The sequence below is a fragment of the Chiloscyllium plagiosum genome, unplaced genomic scaffold (genome assembly GCF_037043375.1).
Source record: "Chiloscyllium plagiosum isolate Xiang-an unplaced genomic scaffold, Cpla_swu_hap1 HiC_scaffold_9, whole genome shotgun sequence".
NCBI classification, from domain to species: Eukaryota; Metazoa; Chordata; class Chondrichthyes; order Orectolobiformes; family Hemiscylliidae; genus Chiloscyllium; species Chiloscyllium plagiosum.
Genome location: NW_028270147.1, coordinates 101,688,144 through 101,710,785, shown reverse-complemented (window position 1 = coordinate 101,710,785; position 22,642 = coordinate 101,688,144). Strand labels below are relative to the sequence as shown.

General features: G+C 44.3%; 1 protein-coding gene across 2 annotated transcripts in view; it reads right to left on the bottom strand.

The window, feature by feature from the left end:
• Positions 1-446: 446 nt before the first annotated feature.
• The window catches only part of cop1 (COP1 E3 ubiquitin ligase), a 109,847-nt gene continuing 87,651 nt past the window's right edge, over positions 447-22,642 (bottom strand). Inside the window, exons 15-20 of one of the 2 annotated variants that reach the window (XM_087990941.1) lie at positions 21,850-21,966; positions 16,776-16,893; positions 14,246-14,370; positions 13,384-13,544; positions 2,241-2,288; positions 447-2,013 (exon numbers count right to left, since the gene is read on the bottom strand). In XM_087990941.1, coding sequence (XP_087847067.1) covers positions 1,996-2,013; positions 2,241-2,288; positions 13,384-13,544; positions 14,246-14,370; positions 16,776-16,893; positions 21,850-21,966 — 587 coding nt within the window. In that variant the 3' untranslated portion in view covers positions 447-1,995. The remainder of the gene's footprint in view (positions 2,014-2,240; positions 2,289-13,383; positions 13,545-14,245; positions 14,371-16,775; positions 16,894-21,849; positions 21,967-22,642) is intronic. The other variant, XM_087990942.1, reaches the window with a different exon arrangement.

Below are 22,642 nucleotides of genomic sequence, written 5' to 3'. Positions count from 1 at the left end.
AGGTAGCAAAGCATAATAATAGTTTTAATAGCTTTAAACATGACATCTTAGGAAGGAGAGACCGGCCTTGAACAGATTACAATGTATGCTTACAAGAATGATACCTGGACTTATGGGGTTATGAGGAGATAATATATTAAAGAAATGAGGCCTGATTTCTCTCAGATTTAGAACGTTAAGGGGTGATCTGATCAAAGTACTCAAGATATTAACTGGAAAAGATAGAATAGATAAACAAGTTCCACTGGTTGGAGATTCTGGAATTAGAGGAATTGTGAGAATTACACACAAAAGAAGGTAGATGTCTGGGATACTTTTCCCACTCATGGCTGTGGGTGAGAGATCCGTTGTTAAATTTACATCTGAGACAGATCCATTTTTGTTGAGTAAAGGGATTAAGGGAGATGAGCCTAGGCAGCTCCCATCAGGAAAAACATCATAAGAAACAAACTTGAAAAATCCTTTAATGATGGTCAATGAATAGAAACAAGCCAAGAGAGTGAAAAATGTACAAAGGTTGCAATCAAAGTGCAGGGTTTGAATCGATAAGTGAAGTTTCATGTTCCAACACTACACTTAGAGGTTTATTATTTGGTTTGAAAGAAACATAACACAATGGAGAATGCAAATTAAACATTGGACTGTGACATGGTTTAGCCCCAGGGAGCAGGTCCAGCCAAGCTTGGTGACTGAGTTAGAGGTCAATATTTAATTCTGAGCATCGGGAAGCTGAAAGGCAAGGGGTCAATACACAGCTCCAACGCTGAGCTAGGCCACATTGACAGTGCTAATGAAATAGGGCAGTTACAAATCACAACGGTGCGTTTGCAGCTCCACTTCCACCCCGCCCCCCCATCACCCCCATCCCACCCCGAATCAGGAACCTCTGTCAGATGTCTCCCACTAACATTCCTTGCCCATCTCCTCTTCCCCCTCCTGGGCACCACCAGTCACGGGCCCCTCAACCCATTTGCCCCTTGCCCTATCTGCCTCATCGCATTCCCAACACCATACACCAAGTTCCTAGCCCATTGTCCCACCTTCTCCTCTCCATCTCTCCACTCTCCCACTGCCCCACACTCAGGGTGCCCTTCATCCGTCTCTTCTGCTCTGCCACCACTCCCCCCATCAGGGGCCCTCATCCCATTTTCCCCCATCAGTGAGGGGTCTTTGACCTAACCCCACAGGTAGAGCCCATTGCACCGTCCTCAGTCAGGAATCGTGAGCCGTCGGCCTGGTGAAAACTGCCCTCCTTCAACAGTTTCAAGTCATCTAGCAATGCTCTGTCGTTAGACATTACCTCAAGTGTTGCACCAGTTTGATATGTTTAAAGCCCAAGAGATAGTAGAGATTCCACAGCATCACTACAGTTTGAGTAGTTTATTCTGATTGCTGCCTGTTTCACAGAAGATAGTGTCGACGAAGAACACACTCATTCAACACTGACACATGTTGAAGGAAAACATGCCGTGGTGATACTTCACACTCAGTGACCAGTTCCAAGAGCAATCAGGTTCAGAATAATGACTTCAAACGCAGTCACCACCAGAAGAGAAGTGCAGCCCGGAAACCAAAACCTGATCAGGGCTCCCGGGCAAAGTGCTTCTGAATGGAAACAGACTGGGGTGGCACTCCCTCCTGTTTCTCTAGCCCTGTCCCTTGGGAATCCAATTGCACCGGTTATTGTGATCATATCTTGGAAAGATAAGACAGACTTTACACCATTGCAGTTATACTTGGCCCGCCGTGCTATGGAAAATGCAAGCTCCTTTCTGGGCTGAGATTTCAGTTTGTGGACAGATTGGTCAATGATTCCTTCGAGCTCCTGCTCCCACAAGGAGCATGGATGGTCTCACAGTCCTGGCATATGCCACCGCTGGTGAAGGATCATGATGAACAGGAGGTTGGGATGCCAGCTACATGTTTTAATCAATTCCAAGGAAGGCATCACAAATTGATGATCAAGGGGGTGTGGCATCAGCTGGCTGGTTCCCATCAGACGAGTTCCAGGACCTGAAAATATGAACACAGGGTCACAGTGAGAAATCGCTCTAAGGGAAGACAAACTAAAACTGCTCGCTATACAATCAGGTACCAGTTACATTCTCGCAGCCATCAAAATCAGACAAAATTCCTCTTGAAACTGTTCTCAAGGTCTCCAGTCAAAATGTAAACGTGCTGTTCACACTTTGATCACTGGCTGGGAGACACTTGCCCATTTCTGCTTGGCGTCTGCTCACCTTTATTGTGCCTTGGCTGTTCGCTGCTATTAGGACATTCGATTCCTGCTGGTTAAAAAAAGAGAGAAAGGTTTAACCCAACAGCCACACAACTGAATATAATACATTTGAGTTTGCTTGTACAGACAAAGCAATTCACAGACAAAAAACAACACTCTACACAGGCTACAACATTTGGTCTCATCGATGACAATCCTATGATTGGGAATGTGTTTTCTTTCTGACACATCACAAGATAACTGGATTAAACAGCACAGACTTACCACTGCACTGGAACATATAAAAAGCTAAGCATTGTGCTGAAATTAAGTAGACACCTCAAGTTCTCTTTTTTTGGGGTTTGCTGGGGAGGGGCTAGAAACCTTTGGTCTTTATGTCATCACTGTCTACAGGAATAGTGCCAGAAGACTGGAGGATAACAAATGTTGTTGGGATGCCAGCTACATGTTTTAATTAATTCCAAGGAAGATATCACCAAAGTGGGGATAGAGACAACTCTGGTAATTATAAACCAATGAGCATTACTTCGGTTGTGGGTAAAGTTTTGGAAAGGATTATGATAGAGGGTTTGTAATCATCTAGGGAGGAATCAGTTAATTAGGGATAGTCAACACAGTTTCGTGAAGGGTTGGTCTTGCCTCACAGACCTTACTGAGTTCCAAACAAGTGGATGAGAGTAAAACAGTTGTGTAAGGCGTTTGATAAGCTTCCGCACAGTAGGCTATTGCACAAAATACAGAGCCATGAGATTGAGGGTGATTTAGAGGTTTGGATCAGAAATTGGCTAGCTGAAAGAAGACAGAGGATGGTGGTTGATGGGAAACGTTCATCCTAGAGTTCAGTTCCTAGTGGGGCACCGCAAAGATCTGTTTTTAGGGCCACTGCTGCTTGTCCTTTTTATAAATGACCTATATGAGGGCATAGGAGGATGGGTTAGTAAATTTGAGGATGACACTAAAGTCAGTGGAGTTGTGGATAGTACAGGTTACAAAAAGGACATAGATAAGCTGCAGAGCTGGGCTGAGGGGGGCAAATGGAGTTTAATGTGGAAAAGTGTGAGGTGATTCACATTAGACGCAGCTACAGAAATAAAGACGCAGCTACAGGCTTTCAGGGAGCTAGGTTGGAAGCTCAGAGTTAGAACGAACAGAGTTGTTGTCTCTGGTTTGTTACCCGTGCCACGTGATAGAGATTCGAGGAATAGGGAAAGAGAACACTTAAATGCGTGGCTACAGGGATGGTGCAGGAGGGAGGGATTCCGGTTTTTGGATAACTGGGGTTCTTTCTGGGGACGGTGGGACCTCTATAAACAGGATGGTCTACACCACCAGTATCCTTGGGGGGAGGTTTGCTAGTGCTCTTGGGGGGGGTTTAAACTAACTCTGCAGGGGCATGGGAACCCAGATTGTAGCTTCAGGGTGCAGGGCCTGGAGTGTAGGGAGGTTAGGAACATGGCATCAATTTCCAAGGAGGGTGTCTGTAAACAGGAAAGTGGCTTGAAGTGTGTATACTTCAATGCAAGAAGTATACGAAATAAGGTAGGTGAACTTGCAGCGTGGGTTGGTACCTGGGACTTCGATGTTGTGGCGATGACGGAGACATGGCTAGAACAGGGACAGGATTGGCTGTTGCAGGTTCCAGGATTTAAATGTTTTAGTAGGGTCAGAGGTGGGGGTAAAAGAGGGGGAGGTGTGGCATTGCTTGTCAAAGATAGTATTACAGTGGTGGAAAGGACGATGGATGAGGACTTGCCATCTGAGGTAGTTTGGGCTGAGGTTAGGAATAGGAAAGGTGAGGTCACCCTGTTAGGAGTCTTTTACAGGCCTCCTAATAGTCCTAGAATCATTGAAGAAAGGATAGGGAAGGTGATTCAGGAGATGAGTGACAGTAATAGGGTGGTTGTTATGGGGGACTTTAACTTTCCTGATATTGATTGGGAAAGCTATAGCTCAAGTTCGTTAGATGGGTCAGTGTTTGTTCAATGTGTGCAGGAGAGTTTCCTGACACAATATGTAGACAGGCCAACAAGAGGTGAGGCCATACTGGATTTGGTTCTGGGTAACGAACCAGGCCAGGTGTTAGAATTAGAGGTAGGTGAGCACTTTGGGGATAGTGAGCATAATTCGGTGATTTTTACACTCGTGATGGAGAGGGATAAGTGTGTACTACAGGGCAAGAGTTATAGCTGGGGTCAGGGAAATTATGATGCGGTGAGGCATGACTTAGGATGTGTGGCTTGGAAAAGTAGACTCCAAGGCAAGAGTGTAAATGATATGTGGAGCTTGTTCAAGGAGCAACTATTGAGTGTCCTTGATAATTATGTACCTGTCAGGCAGGGAGGAAAGGGTCGTGCGAGGGAGCCGTGGTTTAATAAGGAATTGGAATCCCTTGTTAAATGGAAGAGGGCGGCCTATCTCAAGATGAGACGTGAAGGTTCAATTGGGGCGATTGAGAGTTATAGGGTAGCCAGGAAGGACCTGAAGAGAGAGCTAAGAGCAGCAAGGAGGGGACATGAAAGGTCCTTAGTCGGTAGGATTAGGGAAAACCCTAAGGCTTTCTATAGGTATGTTAGGAATAAAAGAATGACTAGGGTAGGAATAGGTCCAGTCAAGGATAGTAGTGGGAAGTTGCGTGTGGAGGCGGAAGAGATTGGGGAGACACTGAATGAATACTTTTCTTCAGTATTTACTCAGGAACAGGGCATTGTCGTCGATGTGAATACTGAGTCACAAATAAGTAGAATGGATGGCTTTGAGGTATGTAGAGAAGAGGTGTTGGAAATCCTGGAAAAGGTGAAAATAGATAAGTCCCCTGGGCCTGATGGCATTTATCCTAGGATTCTCTGGGAAGCAAGGGAGGAGATTGCAGAGCCATTGGCCTTGATTTTTATGTCCTCTTTGTCTACTGGAGTAGTGCCAGAAGACTGGAGGATAGCAAATGTGGTTCCCTTGTTCAAAAAGGGGAGTAGGGATAACCCTAGTAACTATAGGCCGGTGAGTCTCACTTCTGCTGTGGGCAAAGTCTTAGAGAGAATTGTAAGGGATAGGATTTATGCACATCTGGATAGGAATAATGTGATCAAGGATAGTCAGCATGGTTTTGTGAAGGGCAGGTCGTGCCTCACAAACCTTATTGAATTCTTTGAAAAGGTGACGAAGGAGGTTGATGAGGGGAAAGCGGTAGATGTGGTATATATGGATTTTAGTAAGGCATTTGATAAGGTTCCCCATGGTAGGCTACTGCAGAAAATACGGAGATATGGCATTGAGGGTGAGTTGGAGGTTTGGATTAGGAATTGGCTGGATGGAAGAAGACAGAGGGTAGTAGTTGATGGCAAAGTTTCTTCATGGAGTGCCGTCACTAGCGGTGTTCCGCAAGGATCTGGTTTGGGACCATTGCTGTTTGTCATTTTTATAAATGACCTGGAAGAGGGGTTAGAAGGTTGGGTGAGCAAGTTTGCGGATGATACGAAAGTCGGTGGAGTTGTTGACAGTGAGGAAGGATGTGGCAGGTTACAGCAGGATATAGAGAAGCTGCAGAGCTGGGCAGAAAGGTGGCAAATGGAATTCAATGTAGCTAAGTGTGAGGTGATTCACTTTGGGAAGAATAACAAAAAGATGGGGTACTGGGCTAATGGTCGGATACTTGGTAGTGTGGATGAGCAGAGGGATCTTGGTGTCCATGTACACAGATCTCTGAAAGTTGCCACCCAGGTAAATAGTGCAGTGAGGAAGGCATATGGCGTACTGGCTTTTATTGGTAGAGGAATTGAGTTCCGGAGTCCTGAGGTCATGATGCAGTTGTATAAGACTCTGGTGCAGCCGCATCTGGAATATTGTGTGCAGTTTTGGTCGCCATACTATAGGAAGGATGTGGAGGCACTGGAACGGGTGCAGAGGAGGTTTACCAGGATGTTGCCTGGTATGGAAGGAAGATCGTATGAGGAAAGACTGAGACACTTGGGGCTGTTTTCATTAGAGAAAAGAAGGTTTAGGGGTGACTTGATTGAGGTGTACAAGATGATTAGGGGGTTAGATAGGGTTGACAGTGTGAACCTTTTCCCGCGTATGGAGTCGGGTATTACTAGGGGGCATAGCTTTAAATTAAGGGGGGGTAGATATAGGACTGAAGTTAGGGGTAGGTTCTTCACTCAGCGAGTCGTAAGTTCATGGAATGCCCTGCCAGTAGCAGTGGTGGACTCTCCCTCTTTATGGGCATTTAAGCGGGCATTGGATAGGTATATGGAGGATAGTGGGTTAGTATAGGTTAGGTGGGCTTGGATCGGCGCAACATCGAGGGCCAAAGGGCCTGTACTGCGCTGTATTCTTCTATGTTCTATGTTCTAAAGAGTACTGGGCTAATGGCAAGATTATTGGTAGTGTAGATGAGCAGAGAGATTTCGGTGTCCATGTACATTGATCCTTGAAAGTTGCCACCCAGGTTGATAGGATTGTTAAGGCAGCATATGATGTATTAGCTTTTATTAGTAAAGGGATTGAGTTTTGGAGCCATTAGGTCATGCTGCAGCTGTACAAAACTCTGGTGTGGCCACACTCGGGAGTATTGCATATAGTTCGGATCACTGCATTATAGGAAGGATATGGAAGCTTTGAAAGGGTTCAGAGGAGATTTAGTAGGATGTTGCCTGGTATGGGCAGTGGGTCTTATGAGGAAAGGCTGAGGGACTTGAGGCTGTTTGCGTTAGAGAGATGATTGAGTGGTGACTTTATTGAGACATAAGATAATCTGAAGGTTTGATAGAGCGGGAAGTGCGAGCCTTTTTCCTCGAATGGTGATAGCTAGCACGAAGGGACATAGCTTTAAATTGAGGGGTGATAGATATAGGACAGATGTCAGGAGGTATGTTCTTTACTCAGAATAATTAGGGCATGGAATGAACTGCCTGCAACAATAGTAGACTTGACACTAAGGGCATTTAAATGGTTACTGGATAAACATATGGATGATAATGGAATAGTGTAGGATAAATAGGCTTCAGATTGATTCCACAGGTCAGTGCAACAGATGGCCGAAGGACCTGTACTGCGCTGTTATGTTCTATGTTCTAATCCCATGTTCTAGTAGTTAGGTACAGTATCCTCTCAAACTTTACAACCTTATGAAACACTTGGATTTAGCTCAGGAACAGGAAACAGTGAATAGTTGAAAAATGGTTACACTTCACATCAGAGGCTAACTGCCAGTGACCCAAGGGCCAAATCTAGGGCCACTGTTTTTTCTTTGTTTACATATGATATGTGAAAATGACCTGAATCATGCCCAAAGGACAGGAAGGGAAATCCCAAGATCCCACTGATATTCACTATGACATTTTCTTGACGTTCTGTATCTTTTAAAAATGGACAACCTTACTGGGCACAGAACTGCACTCCCAGAGGCTTCTGAACAACCTGCATTACATAGGCATTTTAACAAAAGGTGTCAGAAAAGACTTGAAGATGAGTTGTTTACCTCAATTCAGCTGTGGACAAAGGAGAAAGATGATCTATGGTGCAAAAATGAACACTAATGCTTTTACATTTACCTTTTCACCTCATAATAGAAACTCTGCTGGAGGAGGTAAAGCTACACAACTTAATGACCTCGAAGGTGACAGGGGATGCATTTTGGAAGGACTAAAATAGCAGCATTCTACACATTGAAAGGTAGGACCCATGAAAGAGCACAAGGGACAAGAGGAACGTTGCTGTGTATGTCCATAGATCCTTGAAGATAACAGGACAGATACAATAAGGTGGCTAAGAAGGTATATAGTCCTATAGCACAGTCTATAAGAGTCCTACAGCACATAGACAAGCCCTTTGGCCCAAACTGGTCTATGCTGACCACATTAACCCCATTTCCATGCACATGGCCCATACCCTTCTAAATCTTCCCTATCCATCTGTCTAAATGCCATTTATATGTTGTTAATGTACCCACTTCAACCACTTCCACTTGGCAGCTCATTCCATATGCGTGCCACCCTGTATTTAAAAAAAAAGGTTGCCCCTCATAATCCCTTTTATTCTTTCCCCTCTCACCTTAAACTGATGCCTGCTCGTCCTCCATTCCCGAACTTTGGGGAAAAAAACCAAATACATTCACACTATCCACACCTCTCATGATCTTATGTACTTTTATAAGAATCCCCCATCAGTCTCCCATGCTCCAAAGAAAAAAAGTCCTAGCTTCTCTAACCTCTCCCTAACTCAGACCACTGATTCCTGGCAACATCCTTGTAAGATTCTTTGGCACTCTTTCCAGTTTAATAATATCCTTCCTATAAACAAGGCGACCAAAACTGAACACAATACAAGTGCAGCCTCATCAACGTCCTGTACAACCACAACATAACTTCCCAACTTCTACACTCAATGCCCTGCCTGATGAAGACCAGTGTGCCAAAAGCCTTCTTCACCGCCCTGTCCACCTGTGACTCCGCTTTCAGAGAACCACTTTCACCTGAACTCTAGGGTCTCTCCATTCCATAACACTCCTTAAGGCCCTACCATTCACCATGGAATATGGAATATTTAGTCATAGCATTGATAATAAGAGCAGTGATGATAATGGTGGAGTTGGATATAGCATTAGTTAGATTAGATTACTTTACAGTGTGGAAACAGGCCCTTCGGCCCAACAAGTCCACACCGACCCGCCGAAGCGTACCCACCCATACCCCTCCATTTACCCCTTACCTAACACTACGGGCAATTTAGCATGGCCAATTCACCTGACCTGCACATCTTTGGGAGGAAACCGAAGCACCCGGAGGAAACCCACGCAGACACGGGGAGAACGGGCAAACTCCACACAGTCAGTCGCCTGAGGCGGGAACTGAACCCGGGTCTCTGGTGCTGTGAGGCAGCAGTGCTAACCACTGTGCCACCGTGCCACCACAGGACTACTGCGTACAGTTTTGGTCACCATATTATAAAGGAGGATATGACTGCACTAGAGGGTGTTGAAGACGTTCACGAGGATATTACCTGTGATGGCGCTATGAGCTATGAAGAGACCAGACAGGCTGGGGCAGTTTTTTGTACAGAAGAGAAGGCTAAGGGGATCTGAGGTGTATGAAGTTCTGAACAGCACAGGCAGGGTAGGTAGGTAGAACAATTTCCCCATGAGCAGAGGGCAATAAAGCTAATGTGATGCCAAACAATATAATGCGATGACAGGATAGATGGCCAAAATACAGGGAGATATTGAAGTACATCTAAGAGGGGCAAAGGCCGGTGCAATGAAGAGGTTTGAGAAGGTAACTGCAAGGCGTCCAGCCTCCTGAAAACTTAAGCATTCGTGCTGAAACAGTTTAGCTCAGGTGGTGCAAGACACCAGAATGAACACCAACATCTGAGACAGTTGTGGCACTGGGGACATATATATAGGGAGGGGCGACCCCCTTGAGGGCTCTACAAATAAGACAGGATTTTTAAATCAAGGCATTGCACAAATTGGAACTCAGGAGGATCAATGAGCATAGGGTCATTGGTAAATGGAACTTGGTCAGTGCCAGTACAAGGTGCAGCAAGGTTTTGAGTTTACAGTTTACAGAAATTGAAACCAGGTGGTTTGCTTGGAGTCCTGAAGTAATAAGAATGCAGTGGAGAGATTCAACAGAAGAATGTCAGAATTGAGTGATATTACAGATGAGGAAATAGTCTCAGTAACAGAATGGATTCATTGACAGAGGCTTATTCATGCGTTATGCAAGGCTGTCAATAGTCTGACCTGCTCCCAGATGGCTGCTAGGGGCAGGATTGGCAGTATGAACTCAGAAATGGAGTTGGCTCTTGAAAACCAAATAGTGGCTTCAATCTTCCAGACATTGAGCTTGATAAAGTTTGTGCCCATCCATGAATGTCATACCAGCAACTGAGAGGTTTGCAGTGGTGTAGTGTTGATGCCATCAAACTACATATGAAAACCAACCAGTGGGGGGCAGTGTGTGGGTGAGTGGTAGGAGGGACATCAAAACATAGAAGATAGAAGGAGTAGGCCAGTTGACCCCTCCAGCCTGCCCTGCCATTCAATTCATGGCTGAACATCAAGCTCAACACCCTAAATCTTGCCACCCCCTCATATTCACTGATACGTTAGCAACAACAGCTCTATGTACCTCCTTCTTGAAAAAAAAACAATGTTTTGGCCTGAATCATTTTGTGGTTGTGAATTCTACAGGCCCACCACTTTTTGGGTGAAGCAAGCTCACTTCATTTCTGCATTAAAAAGGTTTATTCCTTATCCTTTAACTATGACTCCTGGTTTTAGACACTTGCCATCATGAAGACAGACAGGATTCACCCAGTACCATTGGCGTAGTTAAAAGGGTTCCACTTCTAAGCAATGGTATGAATGCATTATCATCATTATATTCCAAATTCAAATTTAACAGCTGGTAAAACATTTAAAGTATATTTACACCGATAATTTGATGAATTCTATGGGATTAAATGTTGATGTTACAGAGGGGGAAGTGCTGGATGTCTTGAAACGCATAAAAGTGTGTTTAAAATCCCCAGGACCTGATCAGGTATACCTTAGAACTCTGTGGGAAGCTAGGGAAATGATTGAGTACAGGAGTTAGGAGGTCATGTTGCCGCTGTACAGGACATCGGTTAGGCGTGCAATTCTGGTCTCCTTCCTATCGGAATGATGTTGTGAAACGTGAAAGGATTCAGAAAAGGATTTACAAGGATGTTGCTAGAGTTGGAGGATTTGAGCTATAGGGAGAGGCTGAACAGGCTGTCTTCCTTGGAGCATTGGAGGCTGAGAGGTGACCTTATAGAGTTAGAAAAATGTTATTTTTTTCTTTAAACAGTGTAACTCAGGGACTTTCACTCACTCATATTTTTAACAGATTACAAGGCAAGATGAGCTTATTTGGGTGCTCTAGTTTTAATTAGCAGCGGGGTTCGACCTCCGCGTCATAACGCTGGATCAGTAGGGGAATTAAGGGTTGACATAGAAAAGTACAGCACAGAACAGGCCCTTTGGCCCATGATGTTGTGCCAAGGATTAATCCTAATATAAAAAATAAACTTAACCTACGCACCCCTCAACTCACTGCTATCCATGTGCATGTCCAGCAGTCGCTTAAGTGTCCTTAATGACTCTGCTTCCCCCACCACCACTGGCAACGCATTCCACGCATTGACAACTCTGTAAAGAACCTTCCTCTGACGTCCCCTCTATACCTTTCTCCTAATATCCTAAAACTATGACCCCTCATACCAGTCAATCCTGCCCTGGGGAAAAGTCTCTGGCTATTGACTATCTATTCCTCTCATTATCTTGTATACCTCCATCAGGTCACCTCTCTTCCTCCTCCTCTCCAGACAGAAAAGTCTGAGCTTAGTCAACCTCTCCTCATAAGGCAAGTCCTCCAAGTCCAGGCAGCATCCTGGTAAACCTTTGCACCCTCTCCAAAGCCTCGGTATCTTCCCTATAGTAGGGCGACCAGAACTGGACACAATATTCCAAGTGTGGTCTCACCAGGGACTTGAGAGCTGTAGCAAAGCCTTGCGGCTCTTAAACTTAATCCCCTGTTAATGAAAGCCAAAACACCATATGCTTTCTTAACAACCCTATCCACTTGGGTGGCAACTTTGAGGGATCTATGTACTTGAATACCAAGATCCCTCTGCTCCTCCACACTGCCAAGAATCCTGTCTTTAACCCTATCTTCAGCATTCGAGCTTGACCTTCCAAAATGGATCACTTCACATTTATCCAGGTTGAACTCCATTTGCCATTTCTCAGCCCAGTTCTGCTTCCTGTCTATGTCGCGCTGCAGCCTGCAATAGCCCTCGATACTATCGACGATCATCTGCAAATTTACTAACCCCTCAACCTCCTCATCCAAGTCATTTATAAAAACTACAAAGAACAGAGTGCTGTGGGACCCCACTCAACACTGATCTCAAGGCAGAATACTTTCCGTCTACAACCACTCTCTGCCTTCTGTCAGCCAACCAATTCTGAATCCAGGTATCCCTGTATCCCATATTTCCTGACTTTATGAATGAGCCTACCATGGGGAACCTTATCAAAAGCCTTGCTGAAGTACTTGGAAAGGACAAGAACGTGGTCATGTGGAATGTCCAATCAGGAGTGGCATGCTACCTGTCAGTGCTACGGTTTGACTTTAGCCTTGGGCAACTGTCTGTGTGTTCTCCCCATTTCTGCATGGGTTTCCACTGGTTGCTCCGGTTTCCTCCCACAGTTCAAAGATGTGCAGGTTAGATGGATTGGCAGTGTTACGTTGCCCATAGTGTCTAAGGATGCGCAAGCTAGTGGATTAGCCATGGGAAATGCAGGGTTATGGTGGTAGGGTTGGGGCGGCAGGGTCTCAGTGGATTCTCTTTGGAGACTCAACCAGCCAAACAGTCTCTATCTGCACTTCAACTTCCAAATAAGCAGCACTCTGAAAGTTCCTGTTTTCAAATAAACCTGTTTGACTATGACCTGGTGTGTGTGATTTCTGACTTTGTCCAACACCGGCACCTCCACTTCATAGCTGTACTAGACATTGGTGACTACATTTGGAATACTGCGTACAATTCCGGTCGCGCTACTATAGGAAGGATGTTTTTGAACTGGAAAGAGTGCAAAGAGGATTTTACGGAGACTGGACTTTAAGTTATAAGTAAAGGCTGGATAGGCTGGAACTTTTTTCCTCAAGATCCTAGGAAGTTGAGGGATGGTTTTATAGAGGTTTATAAAATCATTATGGGCATAGATAGGGCGAATAGCTAAGGTCTTTCCCCCAGGTTTGGGAAATCCAAAACTGGAGGGCATAAGTTTGAGATAGGAGGGGAAAGATTTAAAAGGAACCTGAGGGGCATTTCATTCCCCCCACACAGAGGGCAGTGCAAATATGATCTGCCAGGGAAAGTAGCAGAGGTGAGTACATTACAAAATTTAAAAGACATTTGGAAAAGTACATGAATAGGAAAGGTTTAGAGGGATATGGGCCAAATGCAGGCAAATGGGATTAGTTCAATGTAGGAAACCTGGTCGGCATGAATGAATTGGGTTGAAGGGTCTGTTTCCATGCTGTACGAATATATGATTACCAATATGCTGGTATTATCAACTTACAACGTCTGGTTAACACCCTCAATACATCACTTACCCCATCCGGTAAAGCTCTCCAGCACACCGCACTGACAAATTCATTGCTGTCATCCTCCTTTTTCTCCTTGTCCAAGACACTTTTAACTGTGTCAAACTTGAAGGTGAGCAGTGTTTTTGAGAGCCCCTTATAGTAGAGGTAGAGAGAATTGTTTTCACTTCCTAGAATAAATGAGGGATCAGACATTAATGTTCAGATTTGAGCAATTTTTATTAAATCACAAAACATGGGCCGGGTGCTGGCAGGTGGGACTAGATTGAGTTGGGATATCTGGTCGACATGGATGAGTTGGACCGAAGGGTCTGTTTCCATGTTGTACATCTCCATGACTCTATGACTCAACAATAACAATATGGCTCGCACTGTCCTTGGTATCTTTTAAATTATTTCTTAAAACTGCTCCTTCAACCAACATGACTCAACATGGGGAGTCAGTCATAGTCACAGAATCATAGAATACCAACAGTGTTGAAAGAGGCTATTCGGGCCATCGAGTCTGCACCAACTCTCTGAAGAGCCTCCTATCCACACCCAGCCCCCTATCTTTTCCCCATAACCCCTCATTTACCATGGCTACTCCACCTAGCCACACATCTTTGGACTGTGGGAGGAAACTGGAGTGCATACTGGAAACACACACTGACGTGGGGAGAATGTGCAAACCCCACACAGTCACCCGAAGATGCAATCGAACCACAGCCCCTCATGTTGACAGGAAGCCAAGCTAACCACTGAGCCACCATACCGCCCAGTTTTGTAGGGCCTGTACTCAGAAGTGGGTGTGTGTCAACACGTTCCCTCACTTATAATAAATGCAGATTCTCCTTAATTTAGATGTAGTAGAAAATATACGGCTACTCACCACAGGCAATGTAATCCCCATTGGATGCCAAACCCACAAAGTTCTTTTCGTTGATGTGACCCTTAAATGACCGTAAACAGTGCGGTCTGTTAACACTCCAGAGCTTCAACTGGCTGTCTGTAGATCTACAAACAAGCTGTCTGTCAGTGGATGCTGTCTATGAAGCCAAGGAACTATCCCTCAATCCCTGCTGTACATAATAATGCACACTGATGACTGCATGGGAGGGCAGGGAGGTGTACCACACTCATTGGAGAATTGAAACAGGGTAAATGGAGAATTTTTCTCATCAGAACAGTGTGCGCATGAGTGTGATGTGGGGAGGAAATGAAGGTTGTCAGGGTGATATAGCACAGAACAGGCCCTTCAGCCCACCCAATTTTACTGATCCCATTACCCTGCACTTGGTACATAGCTGACTATGCCCTGGCTTCTTAAGTGCTCATCCAGACGCTTATATAATGTTTCGAGAAAACCTGACTCAACCAGCCTCTCAGACAGTATGTTCCAGATTATGACCACCATCTGGGTGAAAACAAATGCTTTCTCAGATCTTCTCTGAATCACTTATTCCTCACCTTAAAATTATGCCCTCTGGACTTAGGCACGGGGAAAGAGATTCTCATGATCTATACTATACTTCTCTATTTTCTATATCTTAGTCAGATTCCAGCCCTCAGCCTTCTCTGCTCCAAGGGAAACAAACTCAGCCCAACCATTCTCTCCTTATAAAAGATAACACCCTGGTGAATCTCCTCTGAACCTTTCCTGTGCATCATGTCCCTCCAATAGTGTGGCGATCAGAACTGCACAAATCTGTGGCCCAACCAAACTTTGACAAAATTGGAACAAGACTCCATTGCTCCTATCTTCTACACCCCAGCTAATGAAGGTAAGCATCTCATATACCTTCTTCACCACCCTGTCCACCTGTGCTGACACCTTCAGGGGTCTGTGGACTTGTATCTCAGTATTCCCTAGGAACCTACCATTCATAGTGTATATCGTTCCCTGATTATACCTCCCAAAATTCATCAACTCATACTTATGAGGGTTAAATTTTATCTGCCATTGTTCTGCCAAATTTACCAGCTGATCAATATCAGACTGTAGCCTGAGATCATCCTCCTCACTCTCAACACCAATTTTCCGGTCATCTGCGAACTTAATTATACCTTGTGTTCACATTCAAATCGTTAAATGTACATAACAAATAGCAAGGGTTGCATCACCAAACCCTGTAGTACACTGTTGCCCAGGGGCATCCAATCACAAAAACAGCCTTCCGCCTGCAGTTTGCAAGCCAATTTTGCCAACTTGGAACCCTTGTGCTCGTGCCTTTTAGAACAGCCTTCCAGGATATTTAGTCACTCTTTCAAAAAGCTCAATTAAATTTGTCAGATAGCATCTCGCCTGAATAAATATGTGCTGACTACCCCTGATCAATTCCCAACTTTCCAAATGTCAATTAGTCCTTGACCCTCAAAACCTTTTTTCCCCATAATCTTCCGACCACTGATCAACTGGTCTGCCATTACCTGGCCTATCCCTGCTGCCCTTATTGAATAAAGGACCCACATTAGGTATCCTCCACTTGTCACTTCATTTGGGGCCAGTGAAGTATTAAATATCACTGCCACTGCCATGGCCCCAGCAATCTTCTTCCATTCCTCCCCTAGCAACCTGGGATGCATTTCAACAGGTCCTGGAGACTTATGCATCTTTATGTCCATTAAAATTCTTAATATTTCCTCCTGACTAATCTCAATGGGTTCAGAAACTCACCACTCCAACTGAAATCTCCAGCTAAAAATCTTTCTCCTTTCTGAATACAGATAGGAAATATTCATTTGAGACCTTACTTGTGTCCTCTGGCCCCTAGAAGATAAAGTGTCTTTGGTCCCCATACTTTCTCGGGTAATCCTCTTGCTCTAAGTATACTTATAAAATGCCTTGGGGATTTCCTTAATTCTGTTTACCAAAGACATTTTGTTGCCCCTCTTCACTCTCCTAATGTTAAACATTCCCCGACACACATTATACTCCTGAAGGGCTTCCCCTGTTTTAAATGTACAGAGAGACAGAAAGACAGACAGAGATGGGACAATAGTGGGAGAACCAATCTGGGTCCCATTGGCCAGTGTGTAGAATCCAGGAAGATGCTGGAATCACTCACCCATGGACAGGTTCCCATTCAGGTATCTTATGGCGAAAAGGTGCCACGGTAGCGCCTACTGTGGCCCGGTTGATCAGAGCATCAAAAAGGGGCATGTGTGCCAATCCTTGTGTCACTAACAATTGCTGCTACCAGGAAAGGTGCAGACACACATTGGTTCATTCTGGATTTGAGGTGTGTTCAACCCATGGTTCCCATCAATTATAAACCATTATAACAATCACCCCAGCACATCAAATCCTCTGTTCACTGCTCAGAGCAGTTATACTTTCAGGTCAATGACATAGTCTTCTTTCAATTGGGAGACAGCAATGCATTTACACACCACCAATAGCAAAGCAAAACAGAACTCACGCTGAAACTATTTCTTCTCCACTTACAAACTTGGCATAGGATACTGCCTTGCGATGTCCTTTAAACACCATGATAGGCTGTTTAGTGTTCCGCAGATCATAGTAGTGAACACAGTGATCTGTGAAAATAATAAACATTTCAGATCTTGAAAAAATGAAATACATTCAGTGTGGTGCAGTTAAAAATGGTATGACCTGGCAACCTGTTACACAACTAGCCTTCGGCCATTACTCAGACTTCTGTCACGAAGCCAAATCTGGATCCAACTTGCCAAATTACCTGGATCCTACCAACTATTACCTTCCTTATCAATTTCCCATATGGGAACTTGACAAAGGTCTTGCTGAAATCCATATAAACTACTTAAATGCCCTACCCTCGTCCAAACACCTGGTTACCTCCAAAATTTCTACCAAATTTGTCCTCTGACAAAGCCATGCTGACTATTCTTGATCAAAACATCGAAATGAAAATTTATTTCCTCCTTCATTATTTTCTCCAATAGCTTCCCTACCACTAACATGAGCCTATTGTTCCCTGGTCTATCTTTTCCACCCTTCTTGTCAAGTGGAACCACATTAGCTGTTCTCCAGTCCTCACCATTTGGATACAGAACTGGCTCAAAGGTAGAAGACTGAGGGTAGTGGTGCAGGGTTGTTTTTCAGACTGAAGGCCCGTGAGCAGTGGAGTGCCACAAGGATTGGTGTTGAGTCCACTACCTTTCATCATTTATATAAATAATTTGGATGCGAGCATAAGAGGTATAGTTAGTAAGTTTGCAGATGACACCAAAATTGGAGGTGTAGTGGACAGCGAAGAAGGTTACCTCAGATTACAACGGGATCTTCACCAGATGGGCCAATGAGCTGAGAAGTGGCAGATGGATTTTAATTCAGATAAATGTGAGGTGCTGACTTTTAGGAAAGCAATTCTTAATGGTAAGGCCCTAGGGACTTATACACTTAATGGTAAGGCCCTAGGGAGTGTTCCTGAACAAGGAGACCTCGGAATGCAGGTTCATGGCTCCTTGAAAGTCGCAGAATAATGAAGGCGGCGTTTGGTATGCTTTCCTTTATCGGTCAGAGTATTGAGTACAGGAGTTGGGAGGTCATGTTGTGGCTGTACAGGACATTGGTTAGGCCACTGTTGGAATATTGTGTACAATTCTGGTCTCCTTCCTATCAGAAAGGTGTTGTGAAACTTAAAAGGGTTCAGAAATGATTTACAAGGATGTTGCCAAGGTTGGAGGATTTGAGCTACGGGGAGAGGTTTAATATGCAAGGGCTATTTTTCCCTGGAGCGCCAGAGACTGAGGGGTGACCTTATAGAGGTTTATAAAGTCATGAGGGGCATGGATAGGATAAATAGACAAAGTCTTTTCCCTGGGATGGGGGAGTCCAGAACTAGAGGACATAGGTTTAGGGTGAGAGGGGAAAGATATAAAAGAGACCGAAGGGGCAACGTTTTCACACAGAGGGTGGTACGTGTGTAGAATGAGCTGCCAGAGGAAGTGGTGGAGGCTGGTACAATTGTAAAATTTAAGAGGCTTTGGATGGGTATATGATTAGGAAGGGTTTGGAGGGGTATGGGCCGGGAGCTGGCAGGTGAGACTAGATTTGATTGGGATATCAGGTCGGCATGGACGGGTTGGACCGAAGGGTCTGTTTCTGTGCTGTACATCTCTATGACTCTAGCACCTCTCCTGTGGCCACAGACGATTTAAAAATGAGTTCGGGCCTTGTCTAGCTTCATCCGTCATTGCCCACAGCAACCTGGAATTCAATTCATCCAAACTGGAGGATTTGTCCAATTTTAAATCCACAAAGCCTCCAACACCATCTCAGTCCCTATATTAAACAGTTCAAGAACTTCACGATCCATGTTCTCAAATTTTGTCAAGAGAAATGTAAAGTATTCATTTAAAACTCTAGCAATGGAGTCTAATTCCACACTCAGATTCCCCATATAGGTCCTACCTCTTTCGCAGATAATTCTCTTTTCCTTGTGATTCTCCCTTATCTTGCCCATCACTGTTTTCTCATTGCTGCTGTTACTCTCCTAACTACTTTTCTGAGCTCCTCTCAGCACTTTCTAGACTCCTCTCACTTTGAATCAGCTACACATCTGTCTTTTTATTCAGTCCTGAATATTCCTAGACATTCATGGTTCTTTGGGCTTGTTGCTCCGAAAGCCAATATGTTGTACCTCTACTCACCCCAGTACCTTCTTGAATGTCTCCCACTGTTCCGCTGTAGATTTACCCTGAAGTAGCGGTTCCCAGTCTACTTTGGCCAGATCCTGCTTTATTTTAATTAAATCTGCCTTAACCCAATCCAACTACCTTTTCTCCTTCTCCATAACAAACTTTCAAGGTATGCAAGCTTCTAGAGAATTTGCTCAAGATAGAATTCAAGGTTACATGGAAAAAGGGGACATGATTGAGATGTATAAAGCTAAGATGACACATAGATAGGGTACACAGGAAGAAACTTTGCCCCTGGATGGAGGGATAAAAAAAAAACAAGGCCATTGATTTAAGGTAAGTGGCAGAGGTTCAGAGGGAATGTGAGGAAACACGTTTTCACCCAGAGGGTGGTGGGAATCTGGAACTCACTGCCTATTAGGATGGGAGAGGCAGAAACCCATTGTAGTATTGAGATGTGCACTTGTGATGCCAAGGCTAAGTGTTTCAAAACGCGATTAGAATATTTTCGACTGAGACAGAGACGATAGCTGAAGGGCCTTTATCAGTGCTGTAAATCTCTATGACTGTAACTACCTCTCTCATAGTTGTCCACTCACCCTGTCCTCTAGGTGTTGTTGACTGCCTGTCTTAGTTGACTTCTTGCCTGTTCCTCTAGACGTCACAGGTTGCCTGTCTCCTAATATATACACATCCTGAGTCCTCCCCATGTCTCCTCCTAACGTATACACATATACCAGATTGTAGAATTGAAAACGGTCAAATTTTCCATCACATTCTGCAGTGTTAAACTAAATACAATTTTATTTACCAAAAATACCCGAAGTCATAAGTTTGACCAGAGCCTTCTCTTGTGAAAGATTACATTAAGTTCAGCTTACAAATGCAAGAGCGCCCAGGACACTAGGCCCCACAAAGTGGCCGTTTGACCAAATGTTGGGCTATGGAACCCACAAATCTGAAAGGAATAGGTACACTATTCAAAGGCACAAGTGGTTATCTGCTAGCCAGAGTTGGCAAATTTAGAGTTTCAACAAGAGAAGACCAGAAATGATTGCTCGCTCAATCCTGTAGATGAGAAAGTCTGATCTGGTGATATCTTCACTGCTCAATAATCAATTTAAAACTCTGCGACTGCTGGTGACTTCCCAATCACCACGTTATAAGGCCAAATCTGACTGAACATTGGTATGTTCAAGAAGCATTATTTGTTAAGACTTATAATGTTAGTGCCCATACTGTTGCTACACCTTAGAACTGCTGGGATCAGTTTTGTACTGTATAGCTCCAGAAAGATGAACAATGCTATAAGATGCACAGCAGAAATTCACAAAGACCCTTTCAACAGCGCCTTCCAAATCCACAATCTCTACCATCTATAAGGACACGAGCATCAGAAACATGGGAACTACATCTCCCCTTTGGACCCCTCCAGACCACTCCCTATTCTGTCTCAGAAATACATCACAATTCCTTTACTGTCATGGGACTGAAATCCTGGAACATCCTTGCTAACAGCATTGAGATTGTCCCTACACCCGAAGGACTTGCAGCAGTTCAAGAAGCGCTCAGCACAACCTTTGAAGGTAATCCTGGATGGGCAATAAATGCTGGCTGGAGTCAATAATGCCCACCTAACGAACAAATAAAAATAAAACTCCCTAATTTATAGTAAAGATAGGGGAGTCAAATTGCCAGGAAACTGAAGAGGTCAGTCACTGAACACTACCACATTCTAAAAGCAAGAAGCAAACAGAGGACAACCTGTGCCTAGCTATCACTCCAATGCAGAATAAAAATAAGATGTCTTTTCATATTTCAAGCTTGATGTCGAGGGTAGACACTCACACTTCTCCTCTAGAAGTCCATGTTTGGACCAAGTCCAAATGAAGGCAGGGACTAAGTGGTCTTAGTGGAATCCACACCAAGCATCGAAGAGCACGTTACTGCTTTTCAAATGCTGCTTATGGCACTGTCAACAACTCTTTCCAACTCTTCACCGATGATCAAGAGTGGTAGGGTTGGATTTGTTCTACTTTGTGTACACAGGATATACCTTGGCAATTTCCCATTTTATGGAGTAGATGCCTATGGTTCGCTGGCTGTATGGCAAGTTCAGTACGATTGCACTATGAAAAGGAACATGCCAGAAATTATCTGGACCACAAATAGCTGACTATCTTGGTGTGTTCTTATTCTCCCTCCACCCTTCAACCCTGAGTAAGTTGTCTGTTGAACAGAAGATCAATTCTTAATATCAAAAGCTTGGCTCACACTACACGTGCTTTGATCGCAGACATCATGGTCATTCCTACCACCCAGTCATAACAACAACAGAACAGGTCATGATCAGGACAGCATGTCTCCCAGCAGTTTACTGTCTAACGTTCTGGACTGATCTGGCAACAATTCACCAGTCACAATACTAAACGAGAGTTCGAAGGGACTGCAATGACCATCAGAATGAGGCGGTTTCTCTGTCTCGAGCCCTAACTGAACTGTTGTGACTAATTGCACATTTAGAACAATAGGGGTTGCTGGTGGTATTGACAGTGCTGAAAGGGAAACACATTTTGCCAAAGCTTTTTCTTTTGCAAACATGAGAACTCATCAAGAATACCAATTTAAGGGGAAAAGTTGTACATTATAAATGTCAATTTTACCCTTAAATTGGTTTTCTTGCACATTGTCTTGAGCCCAAGACAAAAATCTGTAACAAAACCCGCCTTTCTTTCCAGCAATACACATTTAAAACGGTTGGCACTTTTGTGATTCCAAATCACCACCCCCATGCCAAGGGAACATTCTGCACCAGCGATAACCATGTTCAGGTGAACTTGAGAGGATCAGGAGGGGATCAGCTGAAATTACCTGCACAGCCAAAGGCCAGATGGTACCTGGAGCTGGGGCTGAACTTAACACAGCAAACATTTGCTTTTGCTTCAATGCTTGCCACAGAATTGTCAAGATTTGTAGACCACAACTTCACTGAAATAAAAAAAACAGGGTTAATAAAAAACATCAAATAACTAGGAACATGTTAATCAGGTCAAAGCCCTCCGCTGGGGCCATGTGAATGGAGACATTCCCCCAGTTATGAACTCAAGCAGCTTGACTGAATCTGTTCACAACTGGATTTCACAGGTCACAATGGATTCACTTTTCCTTTTGAACAAGCTTTCATCTTTTAATTCTGCTTTCCTTCCACCTGTCAGCGATCGAGGGTCTATGGGTACCCAGGCACTTCCCGATCAGAGGAGTCATGCATGCAAGTCACACAGACGGTGGTACGGGTATGGAATGAGCTGCCAGAGGAAGTGGTGGAGGCTGGTACAATTGCAACATTTAAGAGGCATCTGGATGGGTATTTGAATAGGAAGGGTTTGGAGGGATATGGGCTGGGGGGCTGGCAGGTGGGACTAGATTGGGTTGTGATATCTAGTCGGCATGGACGGGTTGGACCGAAGGGTCTGTTTCCATGCTGTACATCTCTATGACTCTAAGTGGTCAGAAATCTGCATCTCAAACCAATCTCCAATCTCTGGGTCACTGCACACAAGAGCCGAATGCCATCCTATCCAGTTGAAGTCACTAACTGCTCATCAACAACATTAACCTAGGCCCAGAGAAGTACTGAACCCAACTGGAGTGGTTACTGTTCTGT